This window comes from Hemiscyllium ocellatum, chromosome 36, assembly GCF_020745735.1.
Source record: "Hemiscyllium ocellatum isolate sHemOce1 chromosome 36, sHemOce1.pat.X.cur, whole genome shotgun sequence".
Taxonomy (NCBI): Eukaryota; Metazoa; Chordata; class Chondrichthyes; order Orectolobiformes; family Hemiscylliidae; genus Hemiscyllium; species Hemiscyllium ocellatum.
The window spans coordinates 5739957-5765979 of NC_083436.1; the positions used below are offsets into that span (position 1 = coordinate 5739957).

The 26023-nt window shown below is 41.8% G+C and overlaps 1 protein-coding gene across 1 annotated transcript in view; it reads left to right on the forward strand.

Moving 5' to 3' along the window:
• rxfp1 (relaxin family peptide receptor 1) overlaps positions 1 to 26023 on the forward strand; it is a 169503-nt gene that overhangs the window by 90065 nt on the left and 53415 nt on the right. The window contains 4 exon segments of the mRNA XM_060851437.1: positions 3494 to 3565; positions 13877 to 13948; positions 24562 to 24633; positions 24732 to 24806. Coding sequence (XP_060707420.1) covers positions 3494 to 3565; positions 13877 to 13948; positions 24562 to 24633; positions 24732 to 24806 — 291 coding nt within the window.

Sequence of the window (26023 nt, forward strand, 5' to 3'; positions counted from 1 at the left end):
CACCTTGACTACACTACACTTCCAATGCTTCCTGTAAAGATTCCATTCATGCTTTCAATTTCTCCATCTCTGTTGCAATCTTCAACACCAGCGCTTTTGGCATCTTTATCCTAAACCGAGGATTCCCATCCAGCATGGTTCATTGGGCCTGACCATTTCATGCACCTATGATCTCACCCGTTTCCCTCCCAGATCCATGAAAGGATTCCTGCTTTCCACCCCACCGGTCTCTGTATTCAGTGGATCATCCTCTGTCACATCCACCACCTCCAGCATGATGCAACCACAAAACATATCTCCTCTGTTTTTAGCATTCCTTGGGAATATTTTCTCCACAACACCTTTGTCCACATCTCAGTCAGTCATAACAGCCGCTCTCTTCCCACAGCATCTCTCCAATCAGATGAGAAGGTACTTCACTTGTTCTTTCACCTTTGCTTTCTCACTGCCCAAGGGCTCACACAATCCTCACAGGTGAGCCACAAATTTCTTTGTATTTCTCTCAATTTAGTAACGTATATCCTTTGTTCATAATGTAGTCTCTTCTTGATGATGATTGTTTCATGAAATAGCTCTATTCTGTCCTCAAGCATTACCCTAAGCTTCCAGTTGCTTGTCATCTTAATTCTCCACTTTGCTGCCATTCTAATTTTCTGTCCATGGCCTGCTACAGTGTTCCACTGAATCTCAAATCAGAACAGGACCTTCTCATTCTACAGCCTCTAGAGTCAAGTTTGATAGTTTTAGTTTTATGATTCCATTTTTTTCCCTTTGCTTTTTCTTCTCCCTTTTTGTTTTGTTGGTTGTTCTTCATTATGTTTCTTTCTCCTTTCACTGTAGTTTTTTTTAAATGAAGTATTGGATACAAACTTTTTTTCTTTACTATAGCTATTTCCACACTCTGGCTACTGCATCATGAAATATTTTGCTATTTGGTCTCCCCAGTCTCTACCCTATCACAGATCTTCCCATTTATTTGTCCTGCTTCTCCCCAGCCCCAGCCTTTCCACTTGCTTTAAAACCTATTATATTTTTATCTCAGTTCTGATGAAATGTCTGTTGTGGATAAACCACCACAAGTTACCTTTAATTCTGCTATTTATTAAGAAATCTCACAATCAAGCAGTGAAACAATAATTTAAACTTTATAGCATGCAGGAACCAAAATTAGACCCCTCAAGTAAACCTCGCAACTCAACTTAGCTATTACCTGTTTACAGGGGAAATTTAGCTACAATTCCAACCAACAGTGTCTATGTCTGGATGCATACAGGGTTTAATCTTATGCAGAGTGGTTCACCGAAGTTCTACTAAAGGGGGAGTTCTTGTGTTCGATTCTTATACGCTTATTCATTCTACGAATGATGTGATATTAATGATTCTTTAGGGTCTTTTCATCCAAAATATTGATTACTCTCCGGTCCTTGAGACTGCAGCTTGCTTCCTTATCAGAAGTAACTTCTTTGTTCCTTATTATATTTGGCCTGAACTGTCTGAAGATACAACCTGTCTTTTATTCTTTCAATTCTTTAGCAGGGTAATCATTTACCCTTGTGACATGAGGTATCTAGTTATCAAGCAGATGTCACAGCAATTTTGTCAATGTAAACTCAACTCCTTACTTTGCCACACATGGCTAATTGCTTTCAGTCTCTATGCAACAGCTTGTCTTTGTCTCTTAATGGCTCATTCTAGACAGTAATTACTGCTGCTTTCCATGTGTAAGTTTATATTTGTTGATTTATTCAATCCACGAACAGTTATTAAAGTTCTAGAGTCTATAATATTGTAGGTCATCAAGCTGAAACATTAACAATGTTTGTCTCCACACATGCTAATGTGATCCATGCGAGCCAGGACTCATTTCGTTATAAACAGCCACCACTGTTAACTCAGATCTGTTCTACCCTCACGATTTTCTAAATCTACAATGATAGGCTTTTTAGCAAGATATTACTTATGGTAGTACTCATGATAGCTCCAGTAACAAAACAAGACAGGGGTATCAAAGAAGGAAAGTGTTCCGTAGACTTTCATTACGACCCCTGCTCTCTGCATATATAACAATCATAGGCACTTGTATGTCTGAGCTGAAACTAAACATTTTGAATGTAAGCTGTGCTGCATTTCCCTCAGCCGAGAGAAGACTCTCAGGTGGAGGTAGACATTTATGCCATCTGGTCACATGACGATGTGGTACTGACACCATGAGTATGTCCCTTAAAGGAATATTGCATTTTAGCTGAGAGATAACTCGGCAGATGGTTCCTCATGTGCTGAATCTTGCTAGCTTTTTTATACTTTTTATTTCAGATCTGCAGTATTTTGCTTTTGCTTCAGTTTTATGTATTAAAACTGAATAAAATTAGAAAATCCAAAGTTTGTATTTATTTCATTGTTATGAATATTTCTAAAGTCATTGGCCAGAGAGGTTGATAGTCTATTTGGTGACATTTTTGGTACTTGGAAGAGTACGGGGTCAACTAACGTCTCTTCAGAACTGATGTCCCCTCAATGTTGCAATGATTCTAAATAAAAGAGTTTAGTGCTTTGTTTTTAATCAGGGTTCAAGCAGTAATCTATTTGGCAGTTATCATCTTGTATAATCTAGCTTTGGTGAATGACCACTACTAAACTGTGTGGCTTAGAATTTTCACAAGTTATTTATAATTTGATATCAAGTCATTAAATAAATACAATTATATTTGTAGATTGCATCAAATATCGTATGACTTGATATACTCCAGGAATATGTCCGACCTATTAGCAAACCTCAAAGGGCTGGTTAAGTGCAAATTTTTGCTTAGCAAATAGGATTGATTAGATTAGCAAATGGGATTGAATGAGAAGTAATTGGGTACATGGGATCCTATGTTGGCATTTAATTGAAATCAGCTATAAATTTGAATAATTCAGATGCTATTAATATTTTAACATGAAATTTTTACTAAATTATTTTAATCTCTGAATATTCTGCTGATATAGATTAGAAAACTTGGCAAAACATCAAAGAATCCAGATAGATTATTGAAAGCAATTCAAACGTTTTGAGCATATTGGTGTAGAAGGATCACCAACCAACTGCTGCTTTATGTAAGAGAAGGATAACCCTTGAATTCTCCAAAAATGAGTTCATCACCTCAGCCAACCTATGAAGAGGGAAGAATAAAGTCAATGCTACCATATTCTTCAATAGGCCCAGAGGAAAGGAACCTCTAGCGACTGACTGTATGGCAACCTTAATCGAGATCAGAGAGCAATGTCTCTATGGAAAGCCATGGGATAATGTAAAAGGAAGAAAGAATATGCATACTACTTTGAAAAGTGAACATATTGCTGAATGAATCTACAAACATACTTTATTTGATCGAGCTCTTATTGTTTTAGACCTAGAGCTATTTCAAATCCCGTGTCATCTAATTCTCATTACTTTGGTTGCAGCTCCATTTGTTGATTTAATGTTTCAAATTAATGACATTGCATTTTCTTTTAGAAACCTTAGAAACAATGAAATTGCAACAATTTCTGGTCGAGCATTTAAAGGACTGAACAATCTAACTAAACTGTGAGTATCATTGGCATCAAATTCCTTCAGCTAGATTAAGAAACTGAAATTTCATGGGGATTCTCTGATCACCTAATGTAATTGTGGCAGAAATCCACTGTTTACCACACTTGTCCAATCAGAGCTGTTCAATCCAGCAGAAGCTGTAATAGCATAATTATTGGGTTAATTAAACCATGTATTTTCTCAGACCAGTTGCTTTCCTCAGGAAATGACAAATATTTTCAGTTATATTTTCATAATTTTTCAATCTTACTGCAAAGAAACTTGAACAGACTATTGAAATGAATGCCTCTGACCCCATTTTGAGTAATGCTGTATTTCTGATTATTAGATAGAAGTTAGCCTTTTGGCTACTGGTTTAACTTAACCTATGAGGCATCACTACAGTTAATAGTTTGTCGAGATTAAACCATCACAATTATCATCTTGAGGGACTCCATTTTACTGCATGGAACGTTATACACAATGTGTTGCAATAGTTGGTTCATACTTTGGAATTCTTAATACTTTAAACAGTAAATTAAGGAGCTGAAAAATATAATTATATACAAATTCTTATATGTGCTGCATTCACAAATTCAAGACATCTTTACTGTATATAAATTTTGTACTAGTCTTTAAAGTATGAAATAAACTACAAGTGCCACTTCTCTGCAATCTGCACCACAAATCCCAGGCACGGAAAATACCTTATTGATGAGGCAAATGATTATTGTTGATTGGTTGTTACTATTGTTGGAAAAATTTTGTGTGGGGACCCAGGGAATTGGAATGGAAAGAGCACATCTCCCTGGTCCTTAATAAAAATGCACCTGTCATTTACTTTCATGTTAATCCATTTAATCCTGAGAAGGTGCTCAGTTATTACTTCACTCAGTTAGTGGAAGAAAGCCATTAGCAGACCCATAACATTTCTGATGTTCCCATTATAATAACATTTTAAAAGGGAGGCACAAAATATGTGGATGAATAAATTGAGACATGCTCATAAGTCAGTCATTGAAGAAGAGTCATGTTTGACTCAAAGTCTAAACTAGTTCTATTTCCCCAGACCTACTGAGTATCTCCAGTACTTCCTGAATTTATTACAGCATCAACTATTTTGCTTTTATAAAATATACAGCACTCACTTAAAGTAACAGAAGGGGCATATAGTATGAGAGTGCACACTGATGTACATTTGTGCAATAATGCTGATTGAGATAACTCTTTAGGTGCCAATAGCCCATCATCAGTCACCCTTTATTTACAAATGCATATCTTTGACTATAGCACTACAGGTAGACAATCTTTATCCGAAATTCTGAAATCTGAAAAGCTCCAAATCTGAAGATGTTTTTGTGAAGTTTTTTTTCATTAACAAGGTTGTTTGGCATGCAAACAGTTAACCCAAGTCCATACAGCAGGCCTCAATTCTCTCTCAAGGTCCATTTTACTCAGCGTGTCTCCTCCTCCGGTAAGATTTTTAAAAATTTCACCATTAAACTGTCCTTTATTCTGAAATTCGAAAAGTTCTGAATTCCGAAAACCAGTTGGACCCGAGCATTTCGGATAAAGGATTGTGTACCTGTATCTTTTACTGAGTCAGCCACAAGAGTTGGTATCCCTGACATTCAACTGTTTATGGAGACAGTGAGGTCTGCAGATGCTGGAGATCAGAGCTGAAAATGTGTTGCTGGAAAAGCGCAGCAGGTCAGGCAGCATCCAAGGAACAGGAAATTCGACATTTTGGGCATAAGCCCTTCATCAGCCCATTCCTGATGAAGGGTTTATGCCCAAAATGTCGAATTTCCTGTTCCTTGGATGCTGCCTGACCTGCTGCGCTTTTCCAGCAACACATTTTCAGCACTCAACTGTATGTCAGCTAGGGCTCCCTGATTGGATCAGAGTAATTGCTTCAGTCAGAGAGCTCACATTTTTGGACATCCATTTGACTGACCTGGTTACAATCAATGCACTGATCACAATTATTTCCTGTTTTATTTGTTAAAATACATGTTATTGTACTCAGTGGAAAAATATCACCAGAAACACAGTCTATTTTTCCTTCATTCCACAGTACTTACATTGATGCTTCAACTGGTGATAAGGAGTGTTCTACTAAGTTGATAAGAATTGACTACTTGCTATTAATCATCTTTAATGCATGAGATAGAGCACTGTATTTATCAGGACCGTAAACATTATTTTTCTGTAGATCTATAATATAATTTGGCTGGAATTTATTGGAAAAAAAAATGATAAATCATTAAGTTCCAAAAAAGATGAAGAGGCTGAAGCATTAAACAGCAGGAGTTTTATTAAGGAGCGGTTCACTCTATAGGCAGCAAAGTTAGACTAAGGTGTTTCCCACTCAGAATGGCTGGCGATGTCATCACTATATCACATGATCAGACTCAGCCCACCATACTTACTAAATGCACAGCAATAGTGGATAAGTACTGAATATTGTTACTAGTAAGTGGCAAATGCAGAAAAACATCTTGTACTCACTTTTACTGCAACAGTCAAGTTACCTTGATGTCTTGGATCCTCTTCATTTCTGCAGCCAAGACAATGAGGACAGTAGGATATACCTTTACACCAATATAATCAACTTCCTTTGTTTAATTGTAAAGTGTCACCCATAGACATGTAACCAAATTCTTTGTCATTGAGAAGTGAACAAAGTGATTGTTACAGCTGTGCAGGTGGTTATAATCCTTAATCTGCTCATAGCCTTGACTTCATGCTACTCAGACAAGGATAAGAGGTGGCAAAGAGACAGCCAAATAATTGATAATTATCTTGTCAAGCATGGTCAAAGCTGGATGTTAAGCTCCTTAAAAGCTTAAACAACATGCCATACAACACATGATAACAACCCATATTTTGATGTTTCTCCACAAATGATTTGTAAAATTAATTCAGACAGTTCCATAGTCAAATCTTCAAGACTTCAGCAATGTCCAGGAATGCTGCAAATTCAGGCATCAAGACTAATTTGATGAGAAAGTTGAAAGCATCCCCCATCATCACAGGAAAAAGCCCTCTAGAAGTCCCACTGTCAACAACCAAGATAATGCCTCTCAAACTGTGTAAACACATGTTCTAGTAGCTTTTAAGAGAAATACAGAATGACTGGTGCATTGAAAATGTTGATGACCTGCAACATCTCTACTGATAGGCAGGATCCATGTACTTACAATAGGTTAAGGTCTGTGTATAGTTCAGTCATTTTTAAGAGGAAATTAGGCTATCTGGCCCATCAAGTCTGCTCTGCCATTTGATTATGGCTGATATGTTTCTCAACCCCACTCTCCTGCCTTCTCCTCCTCATAACCCTTGATCCCCTTACCATTAAAGAACTTATCCATTTTTGACCTAAAGAGACTCAATGACTTAGCCTCCTGTGGCAACAAGTTCCTCAGGTTCACCACTGTCTAACTGAAGAAATTCCTCATCTCCGTTCTGAAGGGTCAAAGCTGTTGGATTCATTTGAGTTAGTGATTGGAGCAAGTGAGATAGATGGGCAAAGGGCATGTGCATGAGACTTGGATACGGTTTACCTGAAGAATAAACACCAGAGACTGGTCGGGCTCATTGGCCACTTTTGAGCTGTAATCTAAACAAGCTTTTTTTCAATTTCTGTTAGTAAGTTAACTACTTAATATGAAAGAAATTCTACATGAAAATGACTTCACCTTTTCTATACAGTATGTCCTTCAGCAATCCCAGCCAGCCACCCACAACCCTGTGCTCACCTTCCGTGTGTAATCGGATCTTTTTCTCAAATGAATCCAGTTCTAGCTTGATGCCTGCAACAAGGTTCCACATGGTAGACTAATTAGTAAAGTTAGATCACATGGGATTCAGGCTGAGCTTGCTAATTGTATCCATAATTGGCTTAATGGCAGAAGATAGAGTATTGGTGAAGGGTTGTTTTTTAGGTTGGACACCTGTCAGTGGTATTCCACGGGGATCGATTCTGGGTCTCTTGTTTGTCATTTATATGAATGATTTGGATGAGAATATGACATGGTTAATAAATTTTTGGACAACACCAAAATCAGTGGCATAGTGGAAGTGAAGAAGGTTTTCTAAGATTAGAAAGAGATCTTGATTAAATGGGGTCAATGAACTGAAAAAAGGCAGTTGGAGCTCAGTCTGGATAAATGCGAGGTATTACATTTTGGTCCAGCAAACAAGTGTAGGCTTGTATAATTAATGGTGAGCTTGGGTGGTCTTGTAGAACGGAGGAACCTCGTGGTGCGGGTAATAATTCTTTGAAATTTGTGTCACATATAAACAGGGTGGGTAAAAAATGTTTTTGCCACGCTTGCCTTCATTGCTCAGTCCCTTTGAGTATAGGAATTGGAAAGTCATGTTAAGATTGTACTGGACATTGATGAGGCCTCTTCTGGAATACTGTGTCTGGTTCTGGTAGCCCAGTTATAGGAAGGATATTCTCAAGATGGTGGGGTTCAGAGGAGATTTACCAGGATGTTACTGGGTATAGAACGTTTGAGTTCTAAAGATAGGCTAGATAGGTTGGAAGTTCTTCCACTGGAGCGTAGGAGATTGAGAGGTAATCTGATAGAAGTTTATGAAATAATGAGAAGTAAAGACACACTTAATAGCAGCTGTCTCTTCCCTAGGGTGGGATCTTTCAAGACTAGGGGGTGCATTTTTAAGGTGAGAGGAGAGAGATTTAAAAACATGAGACAAATTTGTTTCAAAGAGGGTGATTCGCATGTGACATGAACTTCCTGAGGAAGTGGTGAATTCAGGTATAATTACAATGTTTTGAAGGCATTTTGGATAGATACATGAATAGGAAACATTTGAAAGGGCAAGAGGCAGGCAGGCAGGACTAGGTTAATTTGGGTTCATGGTCGGCATGGACTGAAGGGTCTGTTTCCGTGCTATGTGACTGTGTACCAGATCACCTAGGTTCCTCTGCACTTCGGAATTCTGCACCCATTCTCCATTTAGTAATATTCAGATTTTTCATTCTTCCTGGAAAAGTTAACAACTTCACATTTTCGCTTGTTATAATTCATTTGCCAGATATTTGGGAATGGCATTGGTGGTGGTGTACTGATTTGGACTGAGAACTAGTTGAAAGACTGGGCATAGGAATAAAGTATGCTCTTTTTCCGCGTGGTAGCCTAGTGGGGTACTGCTTGGAACACAGCTGTTCACAATTTATATTAATGATTTAGATGATGTAATGAAATGTACATGTCCAAATTTGTAGGTGACACAAAGCTGTGAGGAGGATGCGGAGATCGTTCGGTGTGAATTAGACAAGTTAAATGTGTGGGCAAAAGCATGTGTAAAGTATAATGGGTGTAATGTGCATAAATACAAGGTTATCCACCTTGGCAGCAGAAACAGGAAGGCAGATTATTACCTAAAGTAAGAAGAGAGTACTAACGTGGATGATCAGCCATAATCTGATTGAATGGAGGAGCAGGTTTGAAGGGCTGAATGGTCTACTGTTTCTATTTTCTATGTTTCTGCGTTATTAATGTTCTAAGCTGCCACTGATTTTCATGCAGTCATGTTCTTTTTCCTTACATATGATGTTTTTCTTAATATTCTTAGTCCAAGATTATTAAATGATCCTGATACATTCAGCTCGAGAGCATGCTGCTTTATGGAACTATCACAAAAATATCTTATTTTACTTAATAGAGAACAGTGATGATTAATACTTTGTATGTTATTAATTCTAACAATTTGTCTCCCATTGTACCAAAACATGCATGTGTCCTTATGCTCGGATTAAAATTCTTCCTGCACCCTGAATTTGAGTGGATGACATAGGAAAATCAAGCTTTAACATCTGAAAGAATAGATATGCCTGGCTTTTGTATCCAATTTAAAATTAGGTTTGTTGCCATTAACCTTAATATCTGTACACCATCAACTGCAAAACCCTTGGTGTCCATGCCTAATTTTTGTCACAAATGTTTGAACCCTGAAGTATCAATTGAAGGCTTTAATGACATCTTCATGTTTAGCAGATTAACCATTAATATATGCTATATATTGTAGTTAGGGTATGTTATGTTGGGACGGTGTCCCTTTTAAGAGGTGACTCATAGTAGTGATTCTTTATCATATTTGCAGGGCTGTTCTGACTTGTATTGAGTTTTTACAGGATGCACAGCTATGGAATGAAAGTTCACTGTTAGCTTGCAGCAAGCCACAATTTGTTCTTTAGTTCTTTCTGGAGCCTCATAACTGCATATAACTCCTAATTCCTTATATTACAACACACAAAATCCATCATTACAGCACAAAATTATCTCACATTACCCTCACAGCCCACTTCCACCTTTGCCACATGTGGATGTCGACTGTATTGAACTTAGAATTATAGAATTATGAAGAACAGAAGAGGCTCTTCAGTCCATCAATTCTGCACTGATTAAAAACTGTGCTAAATCTATACAAGTGCTATCACCCAGCACTTAGCTCATAGCCTTGAATTTTATGGCATTTTGAGTGCTCAACCAAGTACATTTTAAAGGTTGCATGGTTTCCTGCCTCAACTACCCTCCCAGGCTGTGCATTTCTGAAAATATGCCTTGTAGAATCAATGAGCCAATCAACCCACCACTCTCAATGATTGGTAGGATTTGAACCCAGGACCTCAATGCATTACCTGGATCTCTGGATTAGTAGTCTAGCACTGGACCATTACCTGCTGATTTATAATTATCCTCCCTGACCACTGAATTCCAGCATTATACCTTGCCCTCCAATTCTACTCTGAACTTTCCTGATTCTACTTCCACTCTGACAAATGCTTCTGCTTTCCCTCCACAATTCCCATGAAACTTCCTGAAGGTTTGGCAGACAGATGGCATTCCCACTAATTTTCTTACCAGCTGTGCATGCTTCCCAATCCCATACATGCTGGTGGCTTCCAAATCAGATGTCAGTTCTGCAGTGGGCATGACACAGCAATAACAATGTGTGAGGTAAAACAGCACTGGACTGTAGGACTGTAATCACACAGACCTCTGTCTTTGAACAGCCCTTAGACATGACTGACCAGACCCCTGACTGTCATGTTAGCAACTCCTAGACTAACAATGTGGAATTCTGTTGAGCGCTAGGACCAGCCCTACAGGACTGACCATTGAAACTCCCAGCCCATACTGTACTGGGACAGATCCCATGACCATCAGCATTCTAGGCGGATGACTGACTGTGTCGAAACCCCTGGACTGTGTGCGGTCTGTGATTATTTTGATGCTGCTGGGACCCTTGATCAATGATGCATCCCCCTTGGCTGTACTGAGGTACGTTCCCAACCAGATTATGACATGGCCATTTAGTTGAATGAACATGAAATACGTTACACAGAAAACTAGCACATGCTGTAGGTGTTTGTGACATCTCAAAGTGCCATTCACCAAAGTGCCACAACTCAGGACAGTTTCACACTGACAGACATAGCAAGGAATCTGTCTGTGTGTGTTGTTATGGACCAGGCCAGACCCCTCAAAATATTTCAAGAAGGTAGCCCAGATCCTAACTTGGCTAAGCAGGGTGTAGTGGACATTCCAGGAGAGATGCAGCTGGTCCACCCACTTAGTATTAAACAAAACAGAATTTATTTACAAGATTACCGATTGAACCTCAAACAAAAGAGAACAGAATACAGAATAACTCAACATATCCGAAAACCCAACAGATTATTCCAATTTAATGATGCTGTTCCAATACTTGCAACAGTCCCCATAAACACTTCTGGGCACAAAAGGAAAAGTCAAACATGGGATCTTACAGGAGAGAAGCCAGAGAGAGAGTACCAGCCTGGACCTGCTTCTTTGGATTCAGCAACTTCAAAACGCTACTATGCTAAAACCAAACCAAATCAGAGAAAAGCTGGGCTGAGAGAACTGGTCACTCCCCTTTCGTTGAACAAGTTTTTCTTTCAAAAACTTGAAAGCCTGTTGCCTGAGGTAGTATCTTTTAGCTATAATCAAACTAGCCCTAAAATCCAGAGTAAGTGAGGACTGCAGATGCTGAAGATCAGAGTTGAGAGTTTAGCGCTGGAAAAGCATAGCAGGTCAGGCAGCATCCGAGGTCCAGGAGAATCGACATTTCAGGCATAAACCTTCATCAGGACTAAAACTCTTCAATTTAGGTTTTTTGGAATCTGTGTTTTTTACAACTTTTCTGAAAAAACACCAAGGACAACATAACCTTGTTAAAGGAGCAGCTTCATTATAACATGCTAAAGTGCAGTAGTTAAAGCCTTTGGCACTGGTTGAAATGACAGTGTGCTAACAGGCATGTAACAGCACGACAAGGCAAGGCATGGGTGATGCAATCATGCAAGTAGCTGCTAAATGAATGAGCCTTAAGAGAGCAAGTGAGCAGCCTTGAAGTGCAGCCTGATCCATTCCAACAACTGGGTACCTGTCCCTGAAAAGTATTCCCGCAGCAGCCTTTCAGTGGGGGTTTCTGATGCACCCTGAATGTACGTCTGTGCTGCCAGTGTATCAGAGAGATGTCATGATGGTCTTAATGCATTGGCAGATGAAGGATGCCAGTGTCAATAGATGAAGGATGCATTTGGCTGGTGCCCATGGATTATACCCTGAGCTGTTGTTGCCCAGAGTTCTGTATGGAGGTCATTCAAAGCAAGTGGTGAGCGAATTCACCAATACAATGAACTCTAGTTTCCTTGTCCAGTTTTCCTGACGGCTAGCTTGCATGGTGAAATAGGAGCCTGAACGCTACTAAGGAAAATTATTGCTTTAACATGAACTTGAATAGCATTGATTCCCATCAATTGGCATTTTGCCACTGCCCAACATGAATCTTGCTACACTGCTTGTTAAAAGCATAAAATATGCAACAAGATTATCTCTATCTCGAGATGGGCATCACCTGTCATCTTGCTGCAAATGTGTTGCTGGTCAAAGCACAGCAGGTTAGGCAGCATCTCAGGAATAGAGAATTCGACGTTTCGAGCATAAGCCCTTCATCAGGAATAAGAGAGAGAGAGCCAAGCCGGCTGAGATAAAAGGTAGGGAGGAGGGACTAGGGGGAGGGGCGATGGAGGTGGGATAGGTGGAAGGAGGTCAAGGTGAGGGTGATAGGCCGGAGAGGTCAGGAAGAGGATTGCAGGTTAGGAGGGCGGTGCTGAGTTGAGGGAACCGACTGAGACAAGGTGGGGGGAGGGGAAATGAGGAAGCTGGAGAAATCTGAATTCATACCTTGTGGTTGGAGGGTTCCCAGGCGGAAGATGAGGCGCTCCTCCTCCAGCCGTCGTGTAGTTGTGTTCTGCCGGTGGAGGAGTCCAAGGACCTGCATGTCCTCGGTGGAGTGGGAGGGGGAGTTAAAGTGTTGAGCCACGGGGTGATTGGGTTGGTTGGTTCGGGCGGCCCAGAGGTGTTCTCTGAAGCGTTCCGCAAGTAAGCGGCCTGTCTCACCAATATAGAGGAGGCCACATCGGGTGCAGCGGATGCAATAGATGATGTGTCATCTTGTCCAGTTCTACCATACACTTCATCATAGCCCACAATTCTTAGACCCCAAGAGCTTTTGCTAATTAGAGAGAGAAGCTGTTGCTATATACATAGCATGTACAAATGCCTCTAAGCTAACTTAACAATAGAATTGTTATGTACATCCCATTTTAGACCCACCTAAAGAAATCTCTCGAACAGTTTACTGTGTTATGATGTTGGATTGTGCTATTGGACTGGAGAGAATGATTTATTTTAAGTGAAGCACTTGTCACAATCACTTTCCAATTGAAATTAGGATGTATTCTGTACTCTGCAGTTGATGCATGAAATTCTGAATGCTCCATTTTCAATAAATGGGTAATCAACATATTTGACATGGAAAAAGCCCATGTCACTTTCTCTGCAGATGGTATCGTTAATCATAACAAAGAATACAAACCAGTTCTTTTAATTCCCTTTTGGATTCCTGTATTTTGTTAGCAAACTTAGCCTTGCAATTTGAAATTAAGTTGCTTATCCAAGAAATGCAAGCTGAATTGACTAAATATTTGGACCCTGATCTTTGTAAACTTACTGTATATTGTAATAATTTGTAGATCTTAGTGATGTGGAGAATTATCATGGGGTGGATGGTAGTATTAGGGATACGTTTTGTCAGAAATTCACACCTAGCTGCAGTAGTATTGGTACATGAATATAGACCAGTGATGTAAGTGCAACATGATATTTACATCACCTGTAGATGAGAACAACAAAGGGTTATAAAAATACTGATACTGAATGATGTAAATAACGTCACATTAGATTTATATATTTTTCTTTACAGGTTTTTGAACAACAATCGCATAACATACCTGCCACCAGGCGTGTTTGAAGATCTCCATCAAGTCGAATGGTTGTATGTGCTTTTACTTGTCTCTGCAGTATTGATGAAAACTTTGAAGAAATGGTTTTCATCCAATTTTCTCGTTAATTGAAGTGCATTTTTCACTTAATCGTGCACATGTCATGAATCCACCAAGTCCTATCAATGGCTATTGTTCAAATACAATCACTGGATTTAATAGCCAGAAGCCAAAAGATGGTACTGAAAAAGAAAGTGCCACCTTCTATCTGACTGCAGCAGTTTACTCCACATCCCATTTAAGATTGGTTCGAATATGAAATAAGGTACAGTTACTAGGGGAACTTCCTGATGAGCATCCACTTGACAATCTGAAGGAATATGAATTTGGAGAGGCATTGCATCCCTCCTATTTCATATATCTGTTTGGAACAATAAAACATCGTCTCCTAAGTGAATCCCCAGAAAAACTCAAGTGCTTTACAGAAGATCTGATATGGCATGTGTGACCATTTTTCCCTCTGTTTTGCTTCTGGAAATTGAATGAATGTGATAAAGGGAGAGCAATAATTACGTGTGATTTTATCTATATACAAACAGGAAATAGATGGATATGAGTAGTTTTGACAAGGATTTCATAAAATGCTTTTGAGATTGTGCTGCTACGAGGAACTTTCTGGAACCAGTCAAAGAGCAGACTATGCTAGGTTTTGTATTAAATAATTTTGTAGATTGAGTCATTGAAATCTACAGCACAGACAAAGACCCTCCAACACATCTTACCTATGGTGGTCAAAAACAAGTACCTAACTATCCTGATCCCATTTTTCAGCATGTAACCCACCACCTTGTGTGCCTATAGAGTCATAGTGACAATATTAATTAATGATCTCAGAGCAAAAACCCTGCTGGGTAACAGTGACCAGAGTATTATAGCATTTCATTGCCAGGTTGAAAAAGTGGGTCTAAGACTAATTTTAAACTTGATAAAGGTCACCTATGTGCAGGTATGAAAGCTAAGCTAGCAGAAGTGGACTGGGATATTGTGAATTGCCGACTTTTTTTTTAATAAAGCAAACTCCCCCTCTGCAACCTGCAACATCCTTCTGCATTGTCCACAATTCCACTGACTTTAGTGTCATCCGCAAATTTACTAACCCACCCTTCTGGGCCCTCATCTGGGTCATTTATGAAAATGACAAACAACACAGCAGGTCAGGCAGCATCCAAGGAGCAGGAGAATCGACGTTTCGGGCATGAGCCCTTCTTCAGGAATGAGGAAAGTGTGTCCAGCAGGCTAAGATAAAAGGTATGGAGGAGGGACTTGGGGGAGGGGCGTTGGAAATGCGATAGGTGGAAGAAGATCAAGGTGAGGGTGATAGGTCGGAGTGGGGAAGGGGTGGAGAGGTCAGGAAGAAGATTGCAGGTTAGGAAGGCGGTGCTGAGTTCGAGGGATTTGACTGAGACAAGGTGGGTGGAGGGGAAATGAGGAAACTGGAGAAATCGTGAATTCATCCCTTGTGGTTGGAGGGTTCCGAGGCGGAAGATGAGGCGCTCTTCCTCCAGCCGTTGTGTTGCTATGGTCTGGCAATGGAGGAGTCCAAGGACCTGCATGTCTTTGGTGGAGTGGGAGGGGGAGTTGAAGTGTTGAGCCACGGGTTGGTTGGGTTAGTTGGTCCGGGTGTCCCAGAGATGTTCTCTGAAACGTTCCGCAAGTAAGCGGCCTGTCTCCCCAATATAGAGGAGGCCACATCGGGTGCAGCGGATGCAATAAATGATGTGTGTGGAAGTGCAGATGAATTTGTGGTGGATATGGAAGGATCCCTTGGAGCCTTGGAGGGAAGTAAGGGGGAAGGTGTGGGCGCAAGTTTTGCATTTCTTGCGGTTGCAGGGGAAGGTGCCGGGAGTGGAGGTTGGGTTGGTGTGGATCTGACGAGGAAGTCACGGAGGGAGTGGTCTTTTCGGAACGCTGATAGGGGACGGAAGGGAAATATATTTTTGGTGGTGGGGTCCGTTTGGAGGTGGCGGAAATGACGACAGATGATATGATGTATATGGAGGTTGGTGGGGTGGTAGGTGAGGACCGGTGGGTTCTGTCCTGGTGGCGATTGGAGGGGCGGGGCTCATGGGCGGAGGAGCGGGAAGTGGAGGAGATGCGGTGGAGGGCATCGTTGATCACGTCTTGGGGGAAATTGTGGTCATTGAAGAAGGAGGCCATCTGGGTTGTATGGTATTGAAACTGATCTTTCTGGGAGCAGATGAGGCGGAAAAGAAGGAATTGGGAATATAGGATGGCATTTTTACAGGGGGCAGGTTGGGAGAAGGTGTAGTCTAGGTAGCTGTGGGAGTTGGTCAGTTTATAGTAAATGTCCATGTTGATTTGGTCACCCAAGATAGAAATGGAAAGGTCTAGGAAGGGGAGGGAGGAGTCTGAAACAGTCCAGGTAAATTTGAGATCGGGGTGGAAGGTGTTGGTAAAGTGGATGAACTGTTCAACCTCCTCGTGGGAGCACGAGGCAGCGCCGATACAGTCATCGACGTAGCGGAGGAAAAGGTGTGGGGTGGTGCCAGTGTAGTTGCGGAAAATGGACTGTTCCACATATCCTATGAAGAGGCAGGCTTAGCTGGGGCCCATGCAGATGCCCATGGCTACTCCTTTGGTTTGGAGGAAGTGGGAGGATTGGAAAGAGAAGTTGTTCAGGGTGAGGACCAGTTCAGTCAGTCGAAGGAGGGTATCAGTGGAAGGGTACTGGTTGGTACGGCGGGAAAGGAAGAAGCGGAGGACTTTGAGTCCTTCGTGATGGGGGATGGAGGTGTACAGGGACTGGATGTCTATGGTGATCGACGCCCTCCACCGCATCTCCTTCACTTCCCGCTCCTCCGCCTTTGAGCCCCGCCCCTCCAATCGCCACCAGGACAACACCCCTCTGGTCCTCACCTACCACCCCACCAACCTCCATATACATCGTATCATCCGTCATCATTTCCGCCAACTCCAAACGGACCCCACCACCAAAGATATATTTCCCTCCCCTCCCCATCAGCGTTCCGAAAAGACCACTCCCTCCGTGACTCCCTCATCAGATCCACACCCCCCAGCAACCCAACCTCCACTCCCGGCACCTTCCCCTGCAACCGCAAGAAATGCAAAACTTGAGCCCACACCTCCCCCCTTACTTCCCTCCAAGGCCCCAAGGGATCCTTCCATATCCACCACAAATTCACCTGCACCTCCACACACATCATTTACTGCATCCGCTGCACCCGATGTGGACTCCTCTATATTGGGGAGACAGGCCGCCTACTTGCGGAATGTTTCAGAGAATACCTCTGGGACCCCCGGACCAACCAACCCAACCACCCCGTGGCTCAACACTTCAACTCCCCCTCCCACTCCACCAAGGACATGCAGGTCCTTGGACTCCTCCATTGCCAGACCTTAGCAACATGACTGCTGGAGGAAGAGCGCCCCATCTTCCGCCTAGGAACCCTCCAACCACAGGGGATGAACTCAGATTTCTCCAGTTTCCTCATTTCCCCTCCACCCACCTTGTCTCAGTCCCAACCCTTGAACTCAGCACTGCCTTCCTAACCTGCAATCTTCTTCCTGACTCTCTGCCCCCACCCTCACCCCCACTCCGACCTATCACCCTCACCTTGACCTCCTTCTACCTATCGCATTTCCAACCCCCCCTTCCCCAAGTCCCTCCTCCCTACCTTTTATCTTAGCCTGCTGGACACACTTTCCTCATTCCTGAAGAAGGGCTCATGCCCGAAACGTCGATTCTCCTGCTCCTTGGATGCTGCCTGACCTGCTCCGCTTTTCCAGTAACACATTTTCAGCTCCAGTCCTCATTGCACTGTGACACACAGTGCCGGGCATTAGAGCATTTAAATGGTCATTGGATAAACATATGAATGATAATGGACTAGTGTAGGTTAGGTGGGCTTTAGATTGGTTTCAAGGGTCGGCGCAACATCGAGGGCCAAAGGGCCAGTACTGCGCTATAATGTTCTATGTTCTAAATAAGGAGTGAAATTTCACTGGAATTGACTAATATTGAAAGGACAGTGAGGAGTTTGAAACTTGCTTTGTTGTTCATATTGAAAGCTTTTTTTCTCTCTTTTTGTTTAAAAAGTACGTTTGATTAGATTAGATTAGACTTACAGTGTGGAAACAGGCCCTTCGGCCCAACAAGTCCACACCGACCCGCCGAAGCGCAACCCACCCATACCCCTACATTTACCCCTTACCTAACACTACGGGCAATTTAGCTTGGCCAATTCACCTGACCCGCACATCTTTGTGACTGTGGGAGGAAACCGGAGCACCCGGAGGAAACCCACGCAGACACGGGGAGAACGTGCAAACTCCACACAGTCAGTCGCCTGAGTCGGGAATTGAACCCGGGTCTACAGGCACTGTGAGGCAGCAGTGCTAACCACTGTGCCACCGTGCCGCCCACCCGTGCCACCGTGCCGCCCACAAAAGATGTTAAAGAATATTTGCAGATTTGTGTGAATCTATTTCAGTGACTAATCAGTATGGTTACAAAGTGCAAAAAGAATCAGCACAGGGACTTGGACAAGGTCAGTCAGCTGTTCAGGGTGGTCAGAGTCAGGAAACTTTGCACATAGAGGGTGAGGGAGAGAAAGGTAGATAGCACACTGTTTCTTTTGGTGCATGTGTGGAGATGTCCTGAGGGGCTGAGTAGGCTATGCAGAAGAGATTCAGGATTAGTCAGGGTCAGATGTTAGTGAGGATGGCAATGTGTGGGGAAGATGTAGCAGGAAATGGTGGGTACTGTAGCAGAAATAGAGTGACTGTGAGATATCAACAAGAAGATGGTGGTACTGTCACTGGCAGAGTGGAGAAGGTCTTTTTCATAAAACTTGTGCATTCCTTGAGGTGATTGAGACTGCACTTGCCTGGATGGTAACCCTGGTCCAGGTTGGCGTGGCTCCAGTGGCATCCTCTGGCTTGAGAGAAAAGGACGTCCTGCCTCTGCATTATCCCATCCCCATTTACAACATCTCTATGTCCCTGCCCTCAAAGAGAGGCACCAATTTTTCATTGCCTGCCATGTCCAGGACTAATGTCAGGAACTATGCAGGGCAGCTCAGATCTGACAGCTCTTGTCAATGCCTTTTTAAGGATGGTACTGCACCATGGATTAGATTAGATTCCCTACAGTATGGAAACAGGTCTTTTGGCCCACCAAGTCCACACTGGCACTCTGAAGAGTAACCCGTCCCCCTACCCTATACTTACCCCGACTTATGCACTTAACACTATGGGCAATTTAGCATGGCCAATTCACCTAACCTGCACATCTTTGGATTGTGGGAGGAAACCAGAGCACCTGGAGGAAACCCACACAGACACGGTAAGAATGTACAAACTCCACACAGACAGTTGCTTGTGGTGGGAATTGATCCCAGGTCCCTGACGCTATGAGGTAGCAGTGTTAACCACTGAGCCACCATGCTGCCCTTAATGGTTGTTGGTTAATTTTGGGATATTCAGGAAGTGGTGAGTTGTTTCGGAAGTGACACATGGTATGAAGTTGCTAGAATTGGTGAGAGGAGCACCTAAGTGGGGGTAAGTAATATATCAGGTGGGTTTTGTAAAATAGGGCGATAGATGTCCCCAAGCATCACAATGTGAAACCCTCTGAAAAACTTGACAAAACTGGCACTTAGAGAAAAAAGTTGAGATTCAGCCCTAGATCTATCAAGGCAGGTTCCATTCTTGGATCTGACTTGTGCAATATTACCATTGGAAGGGATAGAAGACTGGCTGGAATGTAGTACAGCCAGCAGATGTAGATGCCAGTTGAGAGTAATTAATTGAAGATTCTGATGAATTGCACTTTATAGTACCATTAAACAGGCCAATTACAACAGATCAAAATTGACTTTGACTGTGCTATTGTTTGTGTCAGGCTAACTCTTATTTTTGTCTTGATTTTTACTGGTATTTTTGGTAGTTCACCCCAACCCTGTTTTTTTCCATAGGCCGCATTATTTCTATTGCATGGTGTCGCACGAGAACATAACTATGGTGTTACAGGAGAACTATCTGTATCATGCAAAGGGATAGATCTGTCAAGAATCAGTGTTTAACATTTAAAGGGATATTTCAAAATATTCAGAATAAGTAGATTCCTACTACAAAGAAAGTTTATTAAAAAAAACTTGCCATCTGTGGTTAACTTAGGCAGTTAAGGAGTGCATGAGCAGAAGGGAAAAGCATATACTTATGCAAGGACGAATGGCAGGTCAGATGACTGTTCAGAATGTAAAGAATGGCAGAGAATGATTATAATGTTAATTAGGAAAATAAGTCAAAGCATGGCAGGAAGCTGGCTGGAAATATTTTAAAAAGGCAGCAAGTATTTCTATAGGTATCTAAACAGTGCAGAAGGAAATAAAGTGAGTACCCTCTTAGAGAGTGAGATGGGTGATACTAGTAGATACTAAAGAAGTAGTAGATACAATGAATAAATATTTTACTTCTGTCTTCACTGTAAAGGATACAAAATAATCCCGGTAATGCCTGTAAATCAGGAGATTGCAGGAAGAAGTGCAACTGATTGAGGGAAATTAGTGCAACTACAATCACTAAGGATATAAACTGATGGAACTGTGGCTTGATCAGTCTCTGAATCCTGATCATATCTCATTCTTCTAAGCTTCAACAAGTATTGAACCAACCCACCCAACTTACCTTCCTAAGACAATTCCTTCATTCTATGAATCAGCTTAGTGAGTCTCTCTGAACTGGTCGCAAAGCACTCACTTCCCTCTTGAAGTGAGGAGGCCAACATTGTACATAATATTCAAATTGCCAGTGCAGTGTACAATTGGAGCGAAAATTTCTGACTTTTGTGCTCTTCCCCATTGCAATGAAGGGTAACATTCCATTTGTGCTCATAATTGCTGTACCTGCGTGCTATCATTTTGTAATGTAGAGACATCTAGACCCTTCTGTACTGCACCATTCTGCATACTCTCTATTTAAGGAATGTAGTGGTAGTCGGGGACACATAGTCAAATGAATTGATCTAGTTCTCTGCAGCTGAAAGCGAAAGTTCAGATGGCTGTGTCACCTGCCAGGTACCACAGTTCAGAGCATTTGCTTTAGGCTGTAGACGAACCTGCAGTGGGAGGGGGAGGATGCATTGGTACCTGAGATCTTCATTGGTACCAAAGATATAGCTGGAATTAGGACAAAGCTTCTGCTGAGGGAGTGTGAACAGCTCGGGACTAAATCAAAAAGGAATACTGAGGGATCAGTTAGTTCAGTTGGCTGAAGATGTAGAGTGATGCCAACAGCCCAGGTTCATTTGTGCACAAGCTGAGGTTACCATAAATGCTCCACCTTCTCAACCTCAGCCCTTTGCCTGAGGTGTGCCAACTGTCAGGTTATACATGCCACCAGTCATCTCTGTCGGGACTGTGGGGACTTTACATTTACCAGATTCAGGTATATCTTTAATCTTCTCTTCATCAGATGCTGAGGAACCATACAGCTTATAGTAAAATGCACAGTATTCTTTGCTGCAAAAGAAAATTAGCCAGCCATTGTTTCATTTTGAAATTTGAACACCCATACAGCATATTTTTCTTGGAAGCTTCTTTAAGGGCGGCACGGTGGCACAGTGGTTAGCACTGCTGCCTCACAGCGCCTGTAGACCCGGGTTCAATTCCCGACTCAGGCGACTGACTGTGTGGAGTTTGCACGTTCTCCCCGTGTCTGCGTGGGTTTCCTCCGGGTGCTCCGGTTTCCTCCCACAGTCACAAAGATGTGCGGGTCAGGTGAATTGGCCACGCTAAATTGCCCGTAGTGTTAGGTAAGGGGTAAATGTAGGGGTATGGGTGGGTTGCGCTTCGGCGGGTCGGTGTGGACTTGTTGGGCCGAAGGGCCTGTTTCCACACTGTAAGTCTAATCTAATCTAACTACACCACCATTTCTTTTCGATTTCCATTTGCTGCTAGGAAATAACACCATTTTGTTCCATGAATTTTATAACAGATCAAAGTAGAATTGACAGCCATTATCAGAGAAAAGTTCCTTTGGTAATCCATGGCAAGTAAAAATATACCATAACTCTACCATTACTTCATTGTTGGTGTTTCGTGTGATGAACTTTTATTAACTTTGCGTGGCTATCGAAGAGAACCAACAAGTTGTAATTTCCTTTTAAAGTCTACCTAATTGTTTTGAAATAGTGCTTACCCTTCCTCTCTTCCAATACCTCTCAAATCCCTATCTCTGAAAAGTCTCAACCCCCTCCTTCAGCCTTTGATTATGCTGATCTCCCCTTTGCTCCCAAGAGTGCTCACCTTTCTGATAATGCTACCTCACCCACTGCACTATTCAACAGTGCTGATTCTTCTATCATTGATCAGACAGGAGGCATGGATTCTGGAAGGTCAGTGGGAAGTGGATGTAGGAAAGGGTGAACACTGTCTAGAGGGTGAGCTGGGAGGAGACGGTGAAGATCACTGAGGTGGAGGGAGGGAGTAATGAACATTGTCAGTGTCAGTGACAGGGTAAGCGTTTTTAGAGGGTTTGAGCATTGGTGGGTGAGTGAAAGGGGAAGGGTGAACCAGAACAAGGTTGAACAATGTTGGGAATGGGAAGTGGGGAGTATTGTTATGGTTGCAGTTGTTCTTTGGAACTCTAGCTGTTTATTTTTGCATTTTGTTGTTAAACAGGCTTTCTATCTACTGTGAAAAGCTTTAAATAAACTCATGCAAAAAAAATGGTTATGAATAAGGCAAGCAACTGAAGTCTTCATATTTTTGGTCATCTGATCTCACTGTCATGTGGAATTGACCAGCAAGTTGAGCAGGGTGAAGAAAGCAATCGGAAATTTAAACTTGCTGAGCAATCATGTATGTGTCCCTCTGGGTCCCAGAGAGAAGCAGAGACTTAAATTGAGGAATTCACCTCTCCACATTGGAAGATTTAGCCCAATGTTGCGGGTCAATGACTTTTCAACAGAACTGGGGGAGCTTGGAGACATCCTGAAATTTTGAGCGAGGATAGGTGAGACAAAGATTGAGGAAAGGCCTGTAATAAGGTGGAAAGCAAGAGAGTTTGACTAACAGACATTTGTTTGCCAGGAAGGAATAGTAATGGCAAAAAAAGAAACAAAATAAGTGCCTACAGCAAGTGTTCTAACTGAAAGCAAAAATGAGAAAAAACAAAAACATGAAAAGAAAAGGTAACAAAGGAGGGAAATAGAATTTATAGTGATATAGAAGGTAAGTTAGCCATGTCAGAACCAACTCAACATAAGCCAATCTAGTCATTAGTTGAATAAAAGACCCCGCAGCAATCCATTTGACTGAGTGTAACCATGCAGCGTCAGAAGCAGGCAATCTGATCAAAGTCTCTAAAGTCCAAACAAGTGACTTATCAGGAGCTAGCTGATCATCACAGTCCTTATTATCCTATGCAGTAAATACTTTTTTACTTTGATTCCATCTCACTGCCAAGATGTTACATTAGGAGGCACTTATAAGACAGCTAAGAAGACTGCAGGCTACAGGTTTAATGATAACATACCACACTATGACAAACGGAGAATACATTGCAAACTATGAGGGATATTGTTTCTAAAGCACATAATTCATTCTGTAAGAAACTGCCCAGGCTGTGGTTATAAAATATCATGCATTGATCTTTTCCAATTTTTGGAAATGCATCTGACTAAGGACCCAGAAGGAAATGTTAGTAAAAATGGTAAATGACAAACTGAGCTGACTCATCTATATCAAAATGGAGTTCTAGTATACTCAGTACATTTATTTTCAAGTGCTATTGTTTTTCTCCTTTCATAAAGGCAAAGGATAGACGGTAGATAAGGCAAGTCAGTATCTGATGTGGAGGTGCTGGTGTTGGACAGGGGTGGACAAAGTTGAAAATCACACAACACCAGGTTATAGTCTAACAAGTTTATTTGAAAGTACAAGCTTTTGGGGTGCTGCAACTAGCTGGCTACCTGACAAAGGAGCATTGCTCTGAAAGCTTGTACTTTCAAATAAATCTGTTGGACTATAACTGGTGTTGTGTGACTTTCAACTTCATCTCAGTATAGTTATGTCTAAGAGTAAAAAATGAGGTCTGCAGATGCTGGAGATCACAGCTGCAAATGTGTTGCTGGTCAAAGCACAGCAGGTTAGGCAGCATCTCAGGAATAGAGAATTCGACGTTTCGAGCATAAGCCCTTCCGGCCTATCACCCTCACCTTGACCTCCTTCCACCTATCCCACCTCCATCGCCCCTCCCCCTAGTCCCTCCTCCCTACCTTTTATCTCAGCCGGCTTGGCTCTCTCTCTCTTATTCCTGATGTAGGGCTTATGCTCGAAACCCTATTCCTGATGAAGGGCTTATGCTCGAAACGTCGAATTCTCTATTCCTGAGATGCTGCCTAACCTGCTGTGCTTTGACCAGCAACACATTTGCAGCAATAGTTATGTCTAAACTAATATTCTATGTGATAGGTGTTGGTTTCTATATAGCTTATTCCAATCATATTATTTCAGACTGCTGGTCCTGTACTTAATCTCATAAATTTCATATGTACATATGTATTTTTGCAGATATCTAGTCCTTTGTGTAGAAATAATCTTTCTCCAATTCACTCTTTCAGAATTCTTGAAAACAATAGAATTCAAAAGATTTCTCCCCAAACCTTCCTAGGACTGAAGGCACTCGTTCTCCTGTAAGTTCTGGCATCACCTGTACTGATTCAAGTAATTTAATTAATGCTGCACCTTTTTCTTTGGTGTAAATTGATTGTTTATGGTTTTATTTTTCTAGTGTGCTGCTGAACAATTCCTTCCATCAGCTGCCTGATGAGCCTATCTGTCAAGAAATGCCCAATTTGAGCTGGCTGTAAGTATCTCACTTCTAAATCAGAACTCCAGGGAAGCTTCAATCCATTTAGTGACTGTGCCAATCCATCATTTAAAAACATCAGGAAAAAAAATCAAAAATGAAATTAAAATGCATTATAGAAAAAGTGACCGTCTTCCTTAATAGTCCTCACTTTAGTTTTGGTGACAACATTTTGAATATATTCTGCACAGAAACATTGTATTACGATTTTGTAACTGCAGTTAGGGGATGCCCAGAATCTTATACTGCTGCATGAAGTGGGAGGCGAGGAAAGCAGGTTTACTTGTGCAGGAGGCAAAATGTCAGCTTCTCAATGGGGCAAGAAAGTAGCAATTAAGGTTAGATCAAAATTCCCAGCAGGAAGCAATTGGAACAGGTGAGGAAGTTTTTCTGGTAGACTTGAATTGTACATGAGTAATTATTCACTTTATCATTGTCCAATGTTCAGCAGATCTGAACAAACCAAAACCCTTCAGACCCATGCTTGAGCTCATTTCTCTGCTTGTCAATCAGAATGGCATCTTCAGGATGTCAATAGCTTGTTACAACCTTATCTATTCTTCCTAAATTTCCATTCTAGAACTATATTCTGATGTTAATTCTTAAAATTAATCAGAAAAGATGGGATTCTGTGTAAGGTTTTGTGATTCAGTGTGAAAGCCCTTCTCTAAACTGTGGAATCAACCTTATGGACAGCAGGAATCAGCACGGACCAGGATTGTCAGCTGATTGGTCCCTCTCCCCCCAAGCTGCAGTAAGCCAACCAAAGCTAAGAGAGAGTTTAATCAGATGACCTCACAACAGGGGCAACATGATCAGCAAGAGGGAAAAATGAGAGGCCGGATATAAAACTGTGTATTTAGTTGATAGCTAGCATTCAAGCAGCCAGGTGTGAGAAAGGATTACTTCTGGACAGGCGACACACCATTCATTCCTGGTTGGTAGGGTACTATGGGGACACTGCTTGAAGCAAAGAACACATAACTGCGACTGGAGCAGTAAAGGTCAACTGGAAGACCAGTCAGTTAGCTCAATTGGTCAGACAGCTGATTTGTAATTCAGAGTGACAACAACAGCGTGCATTCAATTCCCACATCAGCTGAGGTTACCCTGAAGGATTCCCCTGCTCAACATCTCTGTTTGTCTGAGGTGTTGTGACTTCAGGAACCACCATCACTTGCCTGTCTCTCTCAAATGAGAGAGCAACACTATGG